Consider the following 14,774-nt stretch of genomic DNA (forward strand, 5'->3'; position numbering starts at 1 on the left):
ATGATATATATAGTAGCCTACCCCCTACCCTACGAGGTAGGGGGTCCCTGCTCCATCACCCCATCAGTTTGGGGGTCCCTGGCCTGAAAAGGTTGAAGACCCCTAATTATTCTGTGAATCTAATGTGATTAATGTGACCCCTACTTCAGTCAGTGAAGTCCAGGGCTGAATGTGACATATTGAGACCTATATAACTAAATATTGGTCATTTGCCAACACATTATTATGTGAAATAAATGGGTTATATTTCACAGGTAGTTATACAATTCTTATAATATATTAAAATACAATCATCCTTAACCTTCAAGTTAAATGCATTATTTCCGGGGACTTAAAAATCATTTTTCTTTTTTTTTTTTTTTTTGGATGGCCTTCCTGCCCTGGCATTTGGCCTTTGTGCCCTCCAAAAAATTACAACACCAAAGGCCAAGTGGCCTTGCCCCTAAAATGACGAAATTCCAGGCCTGCTCGCTGCTATACTTGGAGGATTTGAATTGCCATTTTAATTCTTAATTCTTATCATTTTGGCATTGGCTAAAACCTCTTTCAGGCACACCAACAATTCTTCTCTGCAGGACAAGGTAAACGCTTTCTAGGGATATTAGCAACATTTCTGTTGTCTACACTAAACAAAGACACAGACTTAACTACACCGCCAGCTTGGACTCGGTCTCTCCTCTCAGGGTCGGCTCTAATGCAAATACGATACCTCTGCCTGACTCCAATTCTACAATACTTACACTGACTGACAGAGACAACAAGCTCTGCATACCAAGCAACGCTCCATCAATGATACCTATGGTATCCAACGGAGAATGGAAATGATGAAAGCTGGCATACAGTCGAGTGAATTCACCTTATCATGCATCTTCTGCAGACCGGTCTGGCCCCAAACGCTGGGTGGGCGTTTTGCAGAAACCAAAAGGTGGAAGAGCCAATCAGAATCTGTCAATCACAGGGCCCTGAGCGCAGACTCTTCCACTTTTTGGTTTCAGCAAAACCGATGGATCATTCCATCCCGATGGGATATTGTGGAATATAGTGGAATTTTACAAGAAGAGTTTTCTCTCCCTGCCTCGATAGTGAGACATACTGTCGGTGTCGGTCTAACACATGACAAGGTTGTAACTCTATTTTACAAGATACAATATACTACTCCAAAGGACATCCTGTTGGGATAACTGACCATTGGCACCTAGGGCTGTCGCGATAATCGCATTAACCGCATACCGCGCTATTACAATTTCAAACCGCAAGGGGGCAGACAAACCGCATCATCCCGCGCAGCGCGCCCAGGAGGGCGCGCCTCCCGCCTAATACTTACATCCGGGGTAGCAGCACCTGACACAGAAACGCGCGACAGCGACACAAACATAAACCACATGGCAGGAGCAGGTCTCGTTTCAAAGCGCAACGCAATATCGCCAGTTTGGAAATATTTTGGCTTTATTCCAAAAGAAAATGGAGAGCCAGCCAACTTGGACGAGGCAGTGTGCAAAATATGCGGGAAGAAAGTGCCAGTTAAACGTGGAAACACATCTAATTTGAGGGCTAATCTTTCCTCTACTCATCCGTCTGTAGAAGCGGGTTTGCCAGCTGCAGCCCCAAAGAACAGAGCTCCTCAGGCCGGTCCCAGCCGACAGGTTGGGGTGGCTGAAGCATTTGCTCGTGTTACCAAATACAGCTGTGACAGTAAGAGGCATAAACGCCTTACAGCAGCGGTAACGTCATTTCTTGTGGAGGAGATGGCTCCATTCAAAACGGTGGAGAAACCTACTTTCAAATCCACGCTACAGAACTTCGACAAGCAGTACGAGTTGCCTGGGAGAACATATTTCTCTGACACTGCTGTTCCCAAAAGGTACAGTACAACACATTAAAGGCATCAATCAAAAGTGAGCTCCAGAATATCGATTACTTCAGGCTCAGGAATCGAACCCGCAACTCGCTGTCAGGCTTGCATTAGAGCCCATATGTGGTAGGCTATGTGCCTTAACCACTAGGCCATGGAGGCGTATTTTGCGCTCTGAGCCTGTGTGCTATGTTTGAAAATAGCAGATCTACAAGCTTGTAGATCGGCTATTTTCAAATAGCCTATGTATAAAATAGGGGTGAAGTGGTTAATGTATGTTTTACAATATAATAATTTATATCTGAAAAGTAACTAGTAACTAAAGTTTTCAAATAATTGTAGAAGTACAATATTTACCTCTGAGATGTAGTGGAGTAGAAGTATAAGTATTGGAAATTGGAAATACTCAAGTAAAGTACAAATACCTCAAAACTGTACTTAAGTACAGTACTTTTTAATAATTTTTATCCCTCGATTTTGTAACCCTTTTTTCACCCGGTGCCAATTTGCTAAGTGATCCTGGGCACTACACTCCCCCCACCAGCCTAGGGAGGCCAGAAGTAAATGTACTTAGTTACTTTACACCACTGGCTCCGAGTGATTATGGTAAAACACGGATCCGGACCCGAACGGTTCTTGGGTCCTGTCGGGTATTTTCGGAAATCGGGGGGACCCCTGAAGAGCTCCAATGCCAGGTTCTTACCAACAAGGGCAGGGCGAGGTCAGCGAAGTAGACAAAGGCTGCTCCCAGAGCGAAACCCACCGCCACAGGCACAAAGGCAAACGAGCCATACTTCCCAGAATCCTCAGCCATGTCGATCGCTGGTGCCAGCAACGACCAATAAGAGGCAGCCAGCATCACCTGAGAAAAGGGAGAGGAAAGGAAGGCAGACAGATAGAAATAATTAACATTTAGTCAAGCATAATGGTGTATTAATAAACGAATATAAATTAGGCTTTAGCCTAGTTGTTGTATTAAGCCTTGAGGCGTATCCTTTTTTTCTGTCCTCTCACTACCAAAGTGTGGCAGACACATGAAAGGTCACCAACCAAGTAGCCCTCAAGGGAACAAAAAACAAAAACCTGTGTGTGTGCGCGTGTGTGTGTGTGTGTGTGTGTGTGTGTGTGTGTGTGTGTGTGTGTGTGTGTGTGTGTGTGTGTGTGTGTGTGTGTGTGTGTGTGTGTGTGTGTGTGTGTGTGTGTGTGTGTGTGCGCGCGTACGCAAGGGTTACTCTGTGGCTGTCTTCTAGCTATTCACACACATAAACACACACCTGTTCATTGCCTTTGGATAGAAACGTCACACGATGGCTCCCTGAACTTTTCCACAGTATCTGCTCCATGACAACGATAACTAACCATTAGTCATCAGTGCATTAAATGCATCGACACGTCGGCGTTTTCACAGCTCAGCCAGTGGGCAATGGGTATGCATGCTCGTGTGTGTGTGTGTGTGTGTGTGTGTGTGTGTGTGTGTGTGTGTGTGTGTGTGCATGTCTGGGTGTATAATGTGTGTCACAGTTCAACCAGCAGGCAATGGGTATGCATGTTCATGTGTGTGTGTGTGTGTGTGTGTGTGTGTGTGTGTGTGTGTGTGTGTGTGTGTGTGTGTGTGTGTGTGTGTGTGTGTGTGTGTGTGTGTGTGTGCATGTAATTATGTTTGGTGAGCAACATACAGTACCAATTATCAACACATCAGTGGGCAAGTCAAAATCTTAAGGCACACCTGTAACTCATTTACAAGCTTGCGACGTGTTGTGAAACCTGGCATGACTGTATGTCATCATATGGGGCAATGTTGCCTTCCACCAGGGGTGCACTGGTTGATTCACGCGACACCTTTTTTCACGCACACGCACATGTGCGCTTGCACGCTAAAACGCGCCCCCCTCGATTCATGAGCCAAGTACCTATAATTCAAGGCATTCAAGGCATTCCTTGAGAAGATTTACAAGACTAAAACTAAGCTAAAAACTAGTACTTTTGTATACAAACTTGTTTCCTATGTATACACTACATTAAAGGGACTACACCATGAATTTAAAAAATAATAATAATATTTAATATCATATTGTTTACGTCCCTCAAACGTTTTTCAAAAGGTTTGAGCCTAAATCAAGCCTCAGATATACTCATTCCAACTAACTTCTCTCTGGCTTATAAAGCACTTTCACCTGCAATAACACATTGTCCTGTTTGGCACGGGGCACTATTGAGCCAGTTTGTATGCATGTTATCTCCTGGTTCTGTGTGGTAAAAGTAAAAAAGAAAAAAAAGGAAAAAAAATACGAAAAAGAAAAAAAATGTAAAAAAGATTTTTATTTTTTAGGTTGGAACTTAAAAACGGGAGGAATTGTTCCCTGACGTGACGTAGGCACAGGGACCAAATCAGCTTGGCCTGTTTTTAGACCAATTTACAGAAAAACCCAGATTTGCTGTGAAAGCCTGAGTGTTCAAACTGGGGTATTTTTGAGGATAGAAGAGAGGTAGGGGAGACCAAAAACACACATGGTGAAAAAAAAAAATCATGGTGTAGTCCCTTAAAGGTAAAATAAAATGTGCACTCTGTGCGTTCCGCCAATAAAAATTCACCAGTACGCCCCTGCCTTCCACCACTCTCACCTTGTGAATAGTTTGGAGCACAGCCTTATCCTATGATGATGATGCAATTCCTCCTTTCATACTCTCTTTTTCTGAACCCACCTGAGGAATTGTTCTCTGCAACTGACCGGTTCATATTCATGTATTTTGTTGTCCATTGTTTAGTGACAAATATGTTACTTTGATGTTGTGTGTTTGATAGAAATACTTGCTTTTGTTTGTGAGTGTTAGAGCATCTTTCAAAAATATTTTGTCTTTGTGGCCAGCGACTTTCAGTGTAGGCCTGTGTGTGAACTGTTTTGAAAATGAAAAGAAAAACTTTAATAAGGACAGGGAAAGTATTTATAGGATTCTTTTAAGCTGAAATGTGTTAAATTCAGTACTCTCATGAGCTGAACTACACAGTTGAATCTTGTCTTGTCCTTGCAAAGGATCCCAAAACAACAGGTTTCATGAGACCACTGTCCCCGTTGGTTTTCTATCCTGCGAGGATATTAATTGCATTCACCAACTGTAGAACCCAATGGTCAGATGAAACTATCTTCTATGCTACTATCTAACACATCGAGTGCCATAAACGGTCCGGACCGTTTTTGAGGATCCAAACGAGAAGTGCCGAAAACGGTCCGGACCGTTATTGACCCAATTCTATTTTTATACGAGGGAGGGGCCCACGTGGGGCGCTAAAATGAAACTTTGGGATCACCCAAGGAGTTTCTGAGAGGAAGAGGCTGGATGTGGCTCCATGTCAAAAATCCTTCCGGTCGGCGTTTCCAATGTTATCTCCTTGACTAAAAGCTTAATATCTCCATTACTTTTTAACGTGGTGGAAACGAGCCGTTTTCGATCGGCGATCACGCTGCAATGGAGGATCACGTTGGAAATGTTATTGTTCCAGGCGTTAGTCGGGACCCTCCGCTGTCTCGCACGCACGCTTTGTTTACATGCACTTCCACAGGCACTCAACGTATAATATTTTAATAAACCTCTGGCACCCAATGTGTTAAATTACTGTTCTTTTTGTATTTCTTCATGTCTGTATTAGTTTTACTGATATGTTTGCTGTTGTTTGTATAATTATTGTTATTGCTTTTTATAATTATTGTTGTTGTTTGTATAAATTATAGTTTGCTCATCGTCATTGTAAATGAGGGTAACATCAGTGACTATCGAGCATAAATAAAGGTTTTAAATGAAAAGCTTGTGTGTGATTGTGTGTGTGTGTGTGTGTGTGTGTGTGTGTGTGTGTGTGTGTGTGTGTGTGTGTGTGTGTGTGTGTGTGTGTGTGTGTGTGTGTGTGTGCACAAGCGATTCAAGACATTAACTGGGTCAGTTGGAGGATTGCATCGCAATTATGAATTGAGTGTTCAATTCATAGGCTAGCAATTTGTTGAGAGAGAAAAGCAATTCCCAGGGCCACGGAAACAGTATAACATATATTTTGTTATGTTACCAATCCACGTTTTAGGGTCTAATTATCCTTTTAGATTTGTGTTAAAGCATACCAATTCCTAAAGCATTAACTATTTTACTGCCATGGACGCGTTTTCGAGTCAATTGGTACTTGGTCCACATGGCCAATTTTTTTTTTTTTTTTTTTTTTCACACAGAACCAGAGATAACGCGATCCAAAGATTTACTGCTCCATTCACTTCCCGGTTAACTTATTTCTTAAAAATGCTGTATCTCGGCTCCTGTGTACTTTTTTTTACTATGTATTTTTGGTCAAGACATGCAATTTTCAAAGGCGGACAACAAATGTCAACGAGATTGCGATGACCTCGTTCACATTTCTGAAGCCATACAGTGAAACCCCAAATGATTAGCAACCATCAGGGGATCGATCATACTGGAGATAAATATTCTGTGACTACTTGAAAAGGTTATAAAACACAAAAATCGCTGGCAGTGGGTGAGTTTATTAATGTATATACTGGCAGTTAAAAGTTAACAATGCTTTCAAAAAGAATCCTTAGGTGATCATTGTCTCCGCCAGGCCGAAAGGCATGGCGAGAGAGTATGTTTTGCCCCCTGTCCGTCCGCGTGTCCGTCCGTCCGTCCGTCCGTCCGTCCGTGTGTCATTCTGTCTGTGTACAGCTAATCTCCGGCACCGTTGGCTTGATTGCAGCGAAACTGTGCACACACTCTCCCTGGATGCCACAGCATCCAGGGAGCTCTGGAGCTCTGCCCCAAATTTTTCTCATGGGCCTTTTATAGCACCACCAGGAGGCCGATTTGTGCAAAACATTTTTTGGCAGTACTCCTACAGATTTTGTTCAAAAATCCTGCAAATCGGTACACAGTATCTCTATAGTCATTAAACAAAACAGGTTTTTCAGATTTTTCATATCCCATCCTGATTGGCTAAAAATGGCTTCCAAAGTTTGCAGGAGTGCTCCGTTTTGAACAAAATGCCTGAAATCATGAACACAGCATGCAATTTCCGTGAAACTTTGCACGCACATTCCCATTAGGCAGAGGAAGAAATGCCACTTGAAAATGTTCAAATCAGCCTCATGGTGGCGCTATTACAGGCCGATTTGTGTTTTTACCTATAAATGCACTGATATGTGTAAAACTTTGTATGCGCACTCTCTAGAGGTCAAGGAAAAACCTTTGCCCTGCATTTTTCACATCTGCCTTTTATAGTGCCACCAGGAGGCCGACTTATGTAAAACACTTTTTTTAATATTACTACTTCCAATTTTATCCAAATTTCACGCAAGACGGTACACATGATCTCTCTTGTCATGTGATCAAGACGAATGTGTTTGATTTTTCATATTCCATCCTGATTGGCTAAGATTGACATCTAAAGTTGCATTAGTGGCTTGTTTTGAACAAAATGCCGCAAATCATGAACGCAGCGTCCGATTGCGATCACACTTTGCACGCACATTCACACTATGTTGAGGAACAAATGCCACCCTTTTAACATTGGCCTGTTATAGCGCCAATGTTTTGCTAAAATTGTTTTGCTAATTTAGCAAAACATTTTTTTTGAACAAAATGCCTCAAATCATGAATGCAGTGTCCGATTGCCGTGCAAGGCCTAAGAAGAAATGGCACCCTTTCCACATTGGCCTATTATAGCGCCACCAGAAGACCACAATAACCTACCTGACCTGGCGGAGACCTGTGCTCCGAGGAGCACTTTTTCTAGTTTCAAATGATTCGTAAATCAAGGATTCTGTGCAACATTGTCAATATGCATGCATATGAAGCCTGCTCCATATGCACTCTCGGGAAAGAAATACAAATAAGCACCATTCACACTGAGCATGATAACTGTAACAATAATTATGTGAGCATCCAACACTGATGTACGATATACAGTACGTACAGTATACGTTCAGTTCTGTAAACAGTGGCACTAAACGTGCTGCGCAGTCCAGCTGTGTCAGAGCCCACACAGAGAGGGGGGGGATCTCAGAGAGCTGAAAGACAAATGCAATAGGATATATGGAATATATCAATATTAATTACTGAAACGGTGAAGAGGTTTATTAACTACTTATTATGTGAGATCTTATTTCTTTCTCTCTCTCTCTCTCTCTCTCAATTTGAGCCTACATAATTTCTGATTCTGACTGAATTACTCAATGGCAATAACCATTTGGGGGGGATTTTCAGGCCCCTTGAGAACTCTAATCCCGACCCCTCACCTCTTCAGCCTCCCCTGCAGCAACACATTCTCACAGATAGGTGTCAGTTATTGCCGCTCTGTCATTTTCACTCCCTAATACGTCAATATAGGACTACAACAAGTAAAAGGCACGCATTGAAGCTTCAAATACTAATCAAATCAAGGGTTTAGCTCTCTCTCTGCATAGTTTTTGTGAGGTTAGGATTAAGGTTAGGTTTAGGCATATTTTTGTCAACATGCGACGTCCCCATGGTGTCCCGTGACCCGTCATGTCAAAACTTGACTTTCAGGGCGTCCCGTCATGTCAAAACTTGACGTTTCAGGGCTACTGACAGAGCGGCAAAATGTGACGCCTTGGGAGTGAGAACGGGTTGACTACAGATGAACAAGGATCCCGTTGTTTCCCTCGATGGACTCATTAAACAGTCTCTCAACAGGGCCTCCAGGCTATTGGCAGGCCTGTCAGTGACATCGACGCTTTTAGCCAATTACAGGGCTGTTGCCCCATGCCACAGCGTCTTATGTTTCTCCTCTCTGCTCCTTTCATTACTCCACAGAAGGTGTGACTTTGGACAGCATCGGATTGACCTTTTCACTTTACAGAGTCGGAGAATGAACGATGAATCCAAGCCAGTTTGTCAATACTTTTTAACCCATTCAGACCGGGAACGCATCTGTGTGTCATCTTTAGATGTCTTTGGGCTACTAAAAATATCAGACCTACAAGCTCATATGAGCTATGAGCTTGTAGGTCTGATATTTTTGAAAAATCTTGAAAATGTGTGCAAATCTTTGAATGTCTGTTTTTCCGTAGCGAACATTTTTAACTCTGTTACAACTTCTGGGGGGTCCCTGGAACAAAATATTTTGAGATGGGGGTCCGCGGCCAAAATTCATATAATTCTGGGGGTCCTTGACATGAACAAGTTTGAGAACCACTGATTATAGCAAAGAAAAAATGTTTTTCCAAAAACAAGGATTTTGAAGCCATTTGTAGAATCTACCCAGAAGCAAAGATGTGCTCAAATGTTCACGATTATTCAAAAATAGCCAAAGAAATCTTAAAATGACACAGATGCGTTCCCGGTCTAATTGGGTTAAAGTGGCGAAGGAGCCAGGCCGAGTAGTTAGGCTTCTGGCTGCATTTTTATTGTCATGAGTTTTAGAGTTAGGCATTTTCATATCATATTCAAACTAGAAAGGTTCCTCCCTTTGTTTGGGAAAGCTGTTGAATGTTGCCATGGTTGTTTACAGCAGTGGTTCTCAAAGTGGGGTCTGGGGACCCTCGGGGGTCCTTGAGGGTGTTCCAGGGGGTACCCAGCTAAATGATTAACACATTGGCTGCCATGTACTGTACGCAGATCTGCGTTCTTTTGCGTCCTTAGAACCGACGCTGCCATGTACGCAGATCTGCGTTCTTTCAACAACAAAAAAAATCTAAATATTTTTTTTTTTTTTTTTTTTTTTTTTTTATAATTTGACCCAAAGACCAAGGAGATATGATTTTTCGAAGATTTAAACTCCCATCCACTTCCTTGTTAACTTAAAACTTAAAGATTCTGTATCTCGGCTCCTGAGTACTTTTATTTTTTAATTGAAAAAGTCTGGCAGTCTACTGTAGAAAATAAATAAATAATTCTGGCAGCCAATGTGTTAATATGGTATCAAAATCACTTCAACCACTTGACAATAGCAGATCTACAAGCTCACAACGTGTCTCATCGTGGCGTAGATCTGATCTGCCCTCTTCCGAAAATCTTGAAAAGATGTGAAATGTTTTAATAAGACAAATCTTGTATGGGGGTTCCTAGCACTAAATAAAGTATATTCAGATGGGGGTCCGCAGCCAAATAAATATACATTCACATTAAAGAGTTTGAGAACCACTGGTTTATAGAACAAGGTTATGGTTTAAGTCAGATTTAAAGAAACATTGAGAAAGATCACCTGAAAGGACCATATCACAGCTTGAAACATAATTATCATCTCATCTGTCTCTCGATCATTGGATAAGATACGAAAATAGAGTTGAGACTTCACAGAGTGTCATCAAGGCTAAATTACACTGCCCCTGCTCCATTATAGCGACACAGTTGTCATTTTCGCAGAGCGCTCTCTCTCTTCTGTCTGCAGCTGAGTGCTTTAGTCTGCCGGAGATTAGAGCCAACAGCTGGGCGTGTGCCCATGTTCCAGAATAATCAGACCCCCGCTGGTGACAATGACCCCGCAGAGCTCAGAGTTTCCACCTGAGTGCAGAGCAAATTTAATAGCCGGCACTTTGTAGCAGCTACACAACAGGTGCGAGCCAGTGGCAAAAGATAGGGGTGGAATCGATGGACTTGATGGAGGAGGAAGACATGACACAACTGACTGGTCAATGACCAACAAAGAGATCCTATCTCAGAAATTGAGCAGTAACTCCATATCACTCTACGTCTCAGCCGGATTCTCCATCTACACTCCCTAAACGATCTGCCGGGCTTCTTGCCACAAGCTTCTGAGAAAAAGATTAAGCTGTGAAGTAAATTGGGCCTTGTGGGGGTTCTGATGTTTGCTTCATATCACTCATCGATCTCCTGACTCCGTGACTAATTTATCTATCCATCATTCCTCACATCCTATCCCTCACCCGTGCTCCATCAATTCACAAATACCATACATGTAGATGGACACGTCTACCGTATACACAATCCATTTTCCCTTTATGACAAATTAATCTACTGCTCCTGACATCTCTTCTACGACATCAATACTTACTCTGCCCTTCTAAGGCTCAAAGACTATTTCTGATTCTTGGCTTCATTATTCCACTGTCTGATCTTACCATTTGATCACTCCTTTTCTGCTATCTATCCATCCATCCATCCATGTCATCCTTTCTATCCGCTCCTGAATGTTTTCTTTTAATAAAATCAGTATAATGCTCTCTATCTTGAAAATGGAGCGGCTTCTCTCCACATTGAGGATATTTTGCTATGCTTAAGACAACTTTGTTATTGCGGTGTTGCAACTGTAAAATATCCTTGCTGTTGAGTATCATCCTGTCCTTTTGAGTAGACAGTTTGCATTAAGATTACAAACGGGACCAATTACTTTCTCCAAAACCAAAGTCATTTGGTATTTCAAGCACTGTTTATTTTGTTATTCCTTTTTGTCTCCGCCAGGCCAAAAGGCATGGCGAGAGTATGTTTTGCACCCTGTCCGCCCGTGTGTCCGTCCGTCCGAATTTTTTAGATTGGCCTGTTATAGCGCCACCAGGAGGACGATTTGTGCAAAACACATTTTTTGATACTACTCCTACAGATTTTGTCCAAAAATCACACAAATCGGTACACAGTATCTCTATAGTCATGTGATCAACACGGATCTATCCGATATCCCATATTCCATCCTGATTGCCTAAGATTGGCTTCCAAAGATTACAAGATTGGTTTGTTTTGAACAAAATGCCTCAAATCATGAACGCAGCTGCAATTTCAGTGACATTTTGCACGCATATTCCCACTAGGCCGAGGAAGAAATGCCACCCTTTTCACATTGACCTACTATAGCTCCACCAGCGGGTCTAATTTAGCAAAACACATTTATGGAACAAATGCCTCAAATCATGAATGCAGTGTCCGATTGCCGTGAAAGGCCTAAGAAGAAATGGCACCCTTTTCACATTGGCCGATTATAGCGCCACCATCCCGCCAGGCTTAAAATCATCTTTTTCTTATTTTCTGATTGGACACAAATAGAAAGGTACTGCATGTTGAGGAAGGTCTAAGGACCGAAACCAAGCAGTGCTACTCATAGGCTGAGTTGGCGGTGCCCGGGATCAAAACCAGAACATTGTGGTCCAAAAGGAACCATGAGTGCTCTACCGACTGAGCTACTGTACTCGGGACACGAGTCGGAGGGGTTGCATATCCATGATAATACAAGTAAGACGCGCGAACGCTGGAAGCGAACGCAGCTCGAAAATATTGTGTATGTGTGTGTGTGTGTGTTTTGACTGCACTCTGGCGCCACTCTGTTGGTTGCACACAGGCAGTGCAGTGCACACATACTGCAGTGCACACATATATACACAAGCCGAGCAGAGTTTCATAGTATGCTCCACTTGGGCGGAGGCGCGGCTTTGCCGCGCCTCCTTCCGCGTTCGCAATTATACACTTCACTTAGAGATCTAAACACGACATCACTATAAGCATGTACATTGAATTCCAAGACATAATGAAACAAAGTGGCTAGGGCCGTTTTCAAGAATCAACCAAGAATCAAGTTTTACACTCATCACCCTCTTCACTCTTTTCTGCCACCCCCACAGGCTTGCATCTCTTCTTTTTCTCCTCTCCACTCATCTCTCTTCAGTTCCTCCATTGTATCCTAATGCTTTAACAGAGTGAGTAGGCTACAGTAGTATGAACTGAGATGACAATCCATTGATTGTATTGATTAGAAAAGTACTTGTGTGACACTCGTGACACCCTTGGCCTTTGTCTTTGTCTTGGCTTCACCTCGTTGTGCAGTCACAGACTGCAACCTCCCACACATTCTTGTGATTGCACTGGGAAGACTAACAAGTACTGACAAAGGCCATGATTGAACATTTAATTGTGCTACAGATGATGAAAATGAGATAAGATAAACCTTTATTGATCCTTTCCCTTTAGGGAAATGCAGGTATCATGGAGCAACAGCAAATACAGCAAGTGATAATGAAACACAGGAGAGGTACAGTTAAGAGTAAAGGCTCTTGCACACTGAGTCGGTATCTGTACAGAATTGAGTCTGTATTTGTACAGAATTGTCACACATTAAAAAATAATAAATATGACATTAAATTGTGCATCCAAAACCTTTTTCTGATACAATGGCACAATTGCGAAGGCCAATTAAAGTCTATAAGTGTGTGTGTGTGCGTGCGTGTGTGTACTGCTGTTCAGGATAAATTGGGTTGTGGCTCCAGCACCCGCGTAGCCTGCCTGATGTTGTCTAGGCGAATCAGACATGCGCGTGCTAACCATGCACACATTTTGTTAATGAATAAATTCATTAAATGACCATAAAACAACATTAACAACACACTCTACCGTCTTTCAGTGGTGGAAAAAGTACTCAAATGTTTTACTTAAGTAAAAGTATCAATACTACAATGTAGAAATACTCTGTTAAAATTAAAAGTCTGGAATTCAAAATGTACTTGAGTAAAAGTATGAAAGTATTTGCATCAAACTGTACTTAAAGTACCAAAAGTAAAAGTATACAAAATGTCCCATTTCAAGTTTTCAAATGTATACAAATCTTTTGAAAATAGCAGATCTACAAGCAACAACGCGTCAAATCGTGATTTACGACTTTGTGATTCGCGAAGGTAAATGACTTCAAGGTCAAAGTCGATGACACAATCATCACTAGCAAAGAAGAGATTACCTATTTGGGATGTATTCTTGACAAACACCTGTCAGGTGAAAGCATGGCAACAAAGGTGTTCAAAGGAGTAAACCAGAGAACCAGATTTATGGGCAGTGTTTCCTCCTTTGTCAACCCTCAGGCACTCAGGACCCTCTCGGGGGCCCTGATTCAGCCCCTTTTTGACTATGCTAGCTCCTCTTGGTACTCCAACACCTCAGTGTCACTGAAGACTAAGCTTCAAACCTCCCAAAACAAACTGATTCGACTACTTCTCGGACTGGGGCCCATGACCCACCTCTCTCCCACTCACTTTGCCAGCCTAGGCTGGCTCAGGGTGGAAGACAGGGTTATACAACTAAAAATGGGACTGGTCTTCAAAATTGTAAATGCAGATCTGCCCGAAATGCCCCCTATACCCGCATATCTGTATAAGTACCTCGAAAAAGTTAGTGACACCCACAGTCACAAAACTAGAGGGAGCGTAAACAATAATCTGGTAACACCCACCCATAAAACAAACATGGGCAAATTCTCCTTCTATAGCACTGCCACCAAGGAATGGAATAGTCTAACCCCATCCCTCAAAAAATGCAGTTCGCTGGGCTCATTCAAAACAGCCCTAAAAACTCATCTTTCTGGAGGCCTAAAGAGGAGCTAGTACCAGTTTCCCTGTAGACAGACGACCCCCCCCCTCCCCCTTTTTTTGTACATACTTTTTATTTTATTTTCTAATGTTTTTTTTGTTTGTTTTTTGTATATATATTTTTCTGTACATAATGGTATTTTTTTCCCCCTCTGTATTCTTATGTTGATTATTGAACTGTTTGGTTGCTACTATATATGTCTATGAAATTAATTCAAGGACCCCAATGGAAACAAGCCCGCAAGGACTTTTTTGGCCGGACCTTTTAGACAAAAGTATTATAAATGTAACTGTGTTGTTTTACATTCTTTTTGCCTAATAAAAATTTCAATCAATTTCAAACCCCTGGGCTCCAGTATTGCTAGCAAAACATCAAAATCGGCCACTGAAATAAATATGTCTGTAGCTCATTGATCAGCCGGTAAAACATTAGCTTATGTAATGTAACCCCTGTTTTATTAATCATTGGGCTAAACGGCACCCTCCGGCGATGGACACAACACACACAACTCAAGGGCAATTTATTTGACTGGCAAAAGAAAAAAAGGGAAATATCTTTTGACAACAGAAATCTTGTATTTCGGTTCCTGGCACAAAATATTTTCAGATGGGGATCAGCAGCGACAAATACA

At 42.1% G+C, this 14,774-nt stretch overlaps 1 protein-coding gene across 2 annotated transcripts in view; it reads right to left on the bottom strand.

The window, feature by feature from the left end:
* Positions 1–14,774, bottom strand: part of slc39a11 (solute carrier family 39, member 11) — a 118,606-nt gene that overhangs the window by 84,608 nt on the left and 19,224 nt on the right. For both annotated transcript variants that reach the window (XM_084079246.1, XM_084079245.1), the window contains exon 4: positions 2,556–2,714. In XM_084079246.1, the coding sequence (XP_083935372.1) occupies positions 2,556–2,714 (159 nt within the window). The remainder of the gene's footprint in view (positions 1–2,555; positions 2,715–14,774) is intronic.

Source organism: Gymnoscopelus microlampas, assembly GCF_963454915.1.
Source record: "Gymnoscopelus microlampas genome assembly, chromosome: 14".
NCBI lineage: Eukaryota > Metazoa > Chordata > Actinopteri > Myctophiformes > Myctophidae > Gymnoscopelus > Gymnoscopelus microlampas.